The 7,673-nt window shown below is 43.9% G+C and overlaps 1 protein-coding gene across 1 annotated transcript in view; it reads right to left on the bottom strand.

The window, feature by feature from the left end:
- Positions 1 to 5,651: 5,651 nt before the first annotated feature.
- LOC140342720 (phospholipase B1, membrane-associated-like) overlaps positions 5,652 to 7,673 on the bottom strand; it is a gene marked incomplete in the record, with an annotated part of 11,958 nt that continues 9,936 nt past the window's right edge. Inside the window, 4 exon segments of the mRNA XM_072429068.1 lie at positions 5,652 to 6,122; positions 6,839 to 6,910; positions 7,013 to 7,108; positions 7,233 to 7,340. Coding sequence (XP_072285169.1) covers positions 5,967 to 6,122; positions 6,839 to 6,910; positions 7,013 to 7,108; positions 7,233 to 7,340 — 432 coding nt within the window.

Consider the following 7,673-nt stretch of genomic DNA (forward strand, 5'->3'; position numbering starts at 1 on the left):
TTGTCCTTAAGGTCTTCGCTTTCTTTGTCCTTAAGGTCTTCGCTTTCCTTGTCCTTAAGGTCTTCACTTTCTTTGTCCCTGCTGAGCTCCTCTTCTCCAGGATTCTCAGCACCCATTACTGCCTTTTGAGGCTCCTCAGACAGTGCTGCAAAACAAAGACAATTTACTAAAAACTGTGAGACAAAAATAATGGATTTGAAAAAGCACAAATGAAAGATTCAATCAAATTAAAAAATTAAAATAATAAATATTCCACTTTGTGCCCTTGGAAAGCAGAATTCTGGGCTGCAGTGACTGATTACTATTTCATGATAATGTTGAAGTCTACAGAATGCACAACAGATTGTGACTGATCTGGAAGTCCAGGAGACAAGAAATCCTCCAGTAACATTATTCATGTATGGAGGTGGCATGCTCTGATTTCTCAGTGCCGAGTTACATGAAATGCTTTAAACTCGTCACTAATTTCTCAGCTTTTCACCAGGAAACTTTGCTGTTTTGAAATCATGAGCGACATTATAATCAGATTCCTATCCTTTGGCATTGCAAAGCCTTGGGTGGAAAACTGGCTCTTTTAGGAGGATTTAGAATATTCATCCAACAGTCTGTACAAAATCAACATCAATCAGGTAATGAAATAAAAAATCAATCAAAAAAACAAACTTTGAGCCAATTTTTTGTCACTAAAGGGGAACCCTTTTTTTTAAAAGATAACAAAACACTGGCTTATCAACCAGACCAAAAAGACAGCAAATTAGAACTTAAGGTTGGGGTTTACATATATGATAATGAAGAGATGATTACTATAAAGTAAGTATGAAGGTACGTGGTAATATTTATGTAGTAAGATTGGACATGTTCATAGAATTGACCTGGTACATAATTATAATCCACATTTTTCAACTTCCATTTCAAAGCTAAACTGAAGGCAAACTAAATACAATGATTAAATACACATGTAAGAGCCAGTTTACTTGCGACAAGATTTGTTTTTTTATCCATTCAGTCCTGAGATGTACACACCTCCGACCCATACTTGACCCTTATGCTGCTAATGCAGTCAATCTGCAAGAAAAATTACTGCCTGAAAATGTCATGAGCCCAAAGCTCAGCTTTACATGAACATGAGTAAATCTTGACACATCACAATATACAATAATATTTATCAAAATAAAACTAAACTCTATGATGGTGGCTGATGATCATCATTTTGTTGCAGGAAGGAGAAAACATATTCCCAGTCTCCTCTCCCCCAGTGTTCATGCAATACCATATTGCTTTCCTAATGCTTGTACCATTGCTGTCCTTATCTCATTACCATTCCAATACTCAATCTTCTGCCATATCAGTCTCCGGCCTATTACTGTCCGAATTTCTGTCCCATTACCACCCCAATCCCCATACATTATTGTCCCAACACCCATCACATTAACATACCAATCTCTATCATATTAAAGTCTGAATCCTCTTCCCATTACTATTCCAATCCCCTCCCATTACTATACCAATCTCCTACTCAATATCACCCAAGATTTCATCCCATTACCAGCCTTTTCCCCCACCCATTACAGCTTCAATACTATAAAAATCCCCATCCCATTACCGCACCAATTTCTATCCCATTACTGCCCCATTCTTTTTTCCATTACCCTACCAACAACCATCCAAATCCCAGTTCCATTACTGTCCTCATACCCGTCCTATTACATGTCCATCCCATTCTCAATACTGTCCCAATACCCATCCTTTTACTGCCCCAATCCCTATCCCATTACCATCCCAATTCCTTTACCATAACACTTGACGCCACATTACTGTACCAATCAAAAACTTGTTACTGTCCCAATCCCTGTCCCATTCCCATACTACCGTTCACAATCAAAAAGTTATCCCATTATCAGTCCAAACCCCATCCAATTACAGTTTTAATACCGTAATAATTCCCATTCTATTACCATACTAACTCCCATCCTATTACTGTCCCAATGTTCTTCCCATTACCATACCAACCACCATCCCGATTCCAGTTCTAATAGTTTCCCCATACCCATCCTATTACTTTATGTACCAATCCCCACCTCAATACTGTCCAAATGCCCATCCTTTTACTGTCCTAATCCCTATCCCATTACCATTCAATTGCTTCACCAATCTGATCCCATTACCATACCACTCACCACCACATTACTGCAGCATTAGACAACTCTTTACTGTCCCATTCCTCTTTCCATTACAATCCCAATGGAATTGCCAATACGAATCTGATCCCATTACCATACCACTCGACACCACATTACCGTACCAATCCACAACTCTTTACTGTCCCAATCCTCTTCCCAGTACCATCCCAATTCCATTGTCATACCAATCCGATCCTATTAACATATTAATTCCCATACCATTACTGTCCAGACATTCTTCCCATTACCGTGCCAATCACCATCCCATTATCATAGCAATCCATGTTCCATTGCTGTCCCAATACCCATACCATTACTTACCAATCATTTTCTCATTACTTTCCCCATACCCCCTCCATTACCATCATAAATTTATTGCCATACCAATCTGATCCACAACCTATTGCTGTCCATATTCCCATCCCATTGCTGTACCATTCCCAGTGTATTACCTGGAGCTTCCATGTCTGCCCCTTTGTCTGCCATTCCAGTGCCACCAGTCCTCACCAGGGGGCGCTCCTCAAATCTGCCAAAGAAAAGTAAGTATGATTGAGCCCCAACCTCTGGATTTTCATAAGATCCTCAGTGTTATGTGAGCTGTATTATTGTATGTAAAATAATAAACCATCCCCCAAATTATTCTTTTATAGTCATTAAACCAATTTCTACCCAATGTGGGCAGGGAGTGATGATCTGTACAGAGAGGCTAGATGATCTGCAGAGGGGAGTGATGATCTGTATAGAGAGGCGAGATGATCTGCAGAGGGAGTGATGATCTGTATAGAGAGGCTAGATGATCTGCAGAGGGGAGTGATGATCTGTATAGAGAGGTGAGATGATCTGCAGAGGGAGTGATGATCTGTACAGAGAGGTGAGATGATCTGCAGAGGGAGTGATGATCTTTATGGGGGGGAGATGATCTGCAGAGGGAGTGATGATCTGTATCAAGAGGCGAGATGATCTGCAGAGGGAGTGATGATCTGTATAGAGAGGTGAGATGATCTGCAGAGGGAGTGATAGTCTTCAGACAGAAGGAAACAACAAAAACATAAAAAAAGAGTGAGATACTCTGCAGAAAATGGGATGATCTGCAGAGGGAGTGATGATCTGTATAGAGAGGCAAGATGATCTGCAGAGGGAGTAATGATCTGTACAGAGAGGCGAGATGATCTGCAGAGGGAGTGATATGTTTAGAGAGGCGAGATGATCTGCAGAGGGAGTGATGATCTGTATAGAGAGGTGAGATGATCTGCAGTGGGAGTGATAGTCTTCAAAGAGAAGGAAACAACAAAAACATAAAAAAAGAGTGAGATACTCTGCAGAAAATGGGATGATCTGAAGAGGGGAGTGATGATCTGTATAGAGATGCGAGATGATCTGCAGAGGGAGTAATGATCTGTACAGGGAGGCGAGATGATCTGCAGAGGGAGTGATGATCTGTACAGAGAGGCGAGATGATCTGCAGAAGGGAGTGATGATCTATATAGAGAGGTGAGATGATCTGCAGAGGGAGTGATGATCTGTACAGAGAGGTGAGATGATCTGCAGAGGGGAGTGATGATCTGTAGATTTGTCAGATTGGCGGGGGCAAGACAAGGGTCCTCACCTGAACCCAATGGGGTCCATACAGCACCTAACAATAGATTCCTATAGATCCAAACGTATGGAGGAGTGAGGGGCAGAGGGCCCCGACCCCTAATAGGGGACACTATTCAATAATCTGGGGGAGATGTTCTGCAGGGATGGGAATGATAGGGACCCCTGTTCTTTAGGGCATTAGAGGGGAATGACCTACCTATGCAGCTTTCTGTCCGGCAGTTTCCTCTTTTCAGCACTTTGTACAGGTAAGTTTCACTTTTGCTTACCTTGGGCGTTGCAGCATTTTCCCCACAATCAGCTCCCCTCCCTCCTGATAACAACTTCAGGTGATCGACAAATTTTGTCCCCTACAGGTGCAGAATTGCCCCAACATCAGCTGAGGGCCCCGTCCTTTTTCTACGCTCATTGGCTGCCAATATTTGTTTGATTGGGGGACAGTTTGGGGTAAAATTTAACATTCAGTAGGGATTCTTTGTAGGGACTCTGCAGATTTAGGATTTTGGGATTTGTGTCACCTGACAAGCGTTGGCAAATGGCCCAGTGGCCAAAACTCCAAAAAATTAGGGTGGAGTCACCCTTTTCTTTCCACACTATTGCAGGACCTGTACTGTGGAAGGAAAGGGCGGAGGACTGGTCACCAGAATCCCGAGCGGTCACCCTGCAGATGATAAATACTGACCATACCTTGCCCTGCCCTGTGTCTCCATATGGAGGCGCCATCTTGGTTGAGGCAGGATATTCCGTCCTCATGATGACTGGTGAGCTGATGACCAAGGGCAGTTCTAGACAACATGGACAGCATTCCAGCTCTCTGCACCCCTGCTGTTGGATACCTGGGTAAGGTGGGGGCCCTTAGCAATTGCTCAGTTTGCCCGACTCTAATACTAGCCCTCAGCTGATGAGTGGTGGGGTAGTAAGCAAAGATCCTCAGAATGGGTGAAGTAGAAGCAGGGAGATTCTGGCACTGCAGGTCCTCTGGTGCAGCTTCCCCTCCAGCAAGGAGAACAGTAAGCAGCACAGTGGTGGCACCACCAAATCTTTACTGCCAATAGGGTACAAATGCCGGATTTAGATACAGTGGGACCCTACATTATACAGCTTGGGGCCCCTTGATATAAAGGGGCCAGAATATCAGAAGGCTTTTGCCTAACAAAACATACACAGCACCGCCTTGTCCTCGTGATATTCTGTCGTGAGCTGATGACCAAGGGTGGTTCTAGACAACATGGACAGCATTCCAGCTCCCCCTGCTGTTCTTTTAGGTCCCTGGGTAGGGTGGGGGCCCTTAGCAATTGCCCAGTTTGCCCGACTCTAATACCAGCCCTCGCTTGATGACTGGTGTGGTAGTAAGTGGAGATCCCCAGAATGGGTGAAGCAGAAGCAGGGAGATTCTGGCACTGCAGGTCCTAAGGTACAGCTTCCCCTCCAGCAAGGAGAACAGTGACCAGCACAGTGGTGACACCACCAAATCTTTCCTGCCAATAGCGGACCAGTGCCAGGTTTAGATACAGTGGGACCCTATATAGCACCACCTTGTGGATGAATAGAAAAATTACAGGCACTATGCAACCAATGTATTTCTGACAAAACTTTCTCTTTGATGTACAAAGAAGCTACAAGATTTGTTACATTTCTTTCCCTTGTATGTCCCCTTGACCCCACTGCAATTTGGGTGACAATATTTTGTTCAAGGGATTTGCAATCATTCTGATATCATAGACTTTAATGCAAAGCCAGTCAAACTTGAATTGTAAATGTTCGTCAATTTATTTTATGGAAAGAAGAAAGCTGTCAGTGGGAGCCAGCAGAGGAACGACCTCATCAGTGTTCTGCTGATCTCTCACTGCCCAATAAGCAGGCTGTAACACAAAGCACAAACAATACACAATTTTATTGGACTGCCCCTGACAAAGTGCATTGTGACAGAAGAAGTGTGTCGGTCTCATACAAAGGTAAAAATATTCATTATTACCCCTTAACCAGTTCTCCATTACCCCTTAACCATTACCCCACCCCTTAACCAGTTCTCTTGTACAGCAGGGACCCCTCGGGGATAACCGGACTCCGATATTACTGTTTGTAGAGAGTCAGATCTCTGTAATTATTTCTCTGAGCACAAATATGGCCGATAGGATTGAAGATCCACGATGAGCCCGGGATTATTATAATACAGCAATATTGCCCTCATCAGCAGGAGGCGCCAAGCAGAGTGGAGAGAATGAGCAAACACAATGCAGTCAGTGCTCTGGATCCTGCCAGGAAAATGGACGCATCTTCTACATTCTTCCCATCCTCCATGTCATCTCTGTTCTCCGGCTTCCTGGTGTAGATGTAGGGATGATTCTGCAGAATGAAAATTCAAACAAATACAAATTCAGCCCCCGGGGCCAATCCGGGATGATTTCTATACTGAATATAATAAACACAAAGCAGTGTCCCCCCCTACACTGGAGATAGGGGGACGGGGATGATGGCAGTCTCATTACAATTTGTGAATGTTGGAATATTTATTTTTATCAAGCTACAGATTCCATCCAACAAAAAAAGGCACCGATATTTTTATGGTTTCCATGTTAAGTTTGTAGAACCCATGACCGGGCTTTCAAATAAATGACGTGATGATTGTTTGCTGAACTTGTTATCAGTGCTGACTCATCAGCATGCTAATAAACTTAAGTGAACTTTCCGTGCAAATCAGCTAAACACATTCCAGGTGTGATAAAAGGTTTATTCTCTGGGTGGAAACAGCGGTCTCTAAGCAACGGTCACCCCAATAAGGTCAGACCCATAGCGCGGCAATTAGCATAGCTCTGGCTCAGCAAGACTGTATGGACCTGCATGCTGGCAGGATACAAACCTGCCTGGGACCTGGGGATGCAGATATCATCCCGATCTGTATGGCCTTTTTTTCTGCTGCATTCAAAGCCTGGAATCCCCCCCAGCTGCAACTGGATAGAACTCTGCCCCGTACACATCACGTTTTGGCAAAGGCAAATTTGACCCTCAGCGATGGGTGGTGAGGGGCCCATGAAATGCTCTTCGGATATTTTCCCACTTACCTCTGACGGGCACAGAAGCGGAATATCATCTGAAAACCTTTCTAGCAGAGACTTCGCCCCCACCGGCTGCAGCTGCAGCAGAGAACAAACAAACAATGTGAATGAGAAGATGAAATGTCACCTAAACGAGGCCACAAATCTATGCCGAGGATTCCGGCACCTTCCATACATTACCATGTTATTCCACAGAGCCTTTGCCATCTGCTCGTGGCCTTTGATGGTCAGGTGGAAGCAGTCCGGGGTGAAGAACGAATAATCAATCTGACCATTCTGTGGGGGGTAAAAGAGATACCTCGGTGATACGTGGTGCGGCCACATGACACAGATTATAAATACCACAATGTATGTAATTACAGCCACAAAGTGCCCCTGATAACCCAAACATGTCACGCACCTGATCAATGGCCGGCCCTGTATTCTTCAGAAAAGGTTGTAGAACCACAGCAAAGTCCTTCTTCCCATCATACCTCCCCGACTTCTCAATCAGATCTTCTAGCTTCTCCTGCAGAACACAAATCATCAGATACTAGAGACTAGAAATGGATTAATTTGTCTTCTGTACAGCGCTACGGAATATGTCAGAGCTGTTCTATGTTCTACAGGTTCAGTTTCTGTATGACCAAACAAAAGGAAACCAAACAATAGATCCCTCCATCCAAAGTTAGCTTTCTGGCAACACAAACATTGGGTTGTTTGAAGGGGTTTGGCAAAACTTGTTTTCCAAACTGAATATAAACCAAACCTGAGCAAATTCACCCACTTCTAACCCAATGGATGACCTGTAGATATGAATATGGACACCAGACTATGGTCATTGTGGTCTATCAGGCATTGA

This window comes from Pyxicephalus adspersus, chromosome 12 (assembly GCF_032062135.1).
Source record: "Pyxicephalus adspersus chromosome 12, UCB_Pads_2.0, whole genome shotgun sequence".
In the NCBI taxonomy this organism is placed as follows: Eukaryota; Metazoa; Chordata; class Amphibia; order Anura; family Pyxicephalidae; genus Pyxicephalus; species Pyxicephalus adspersus.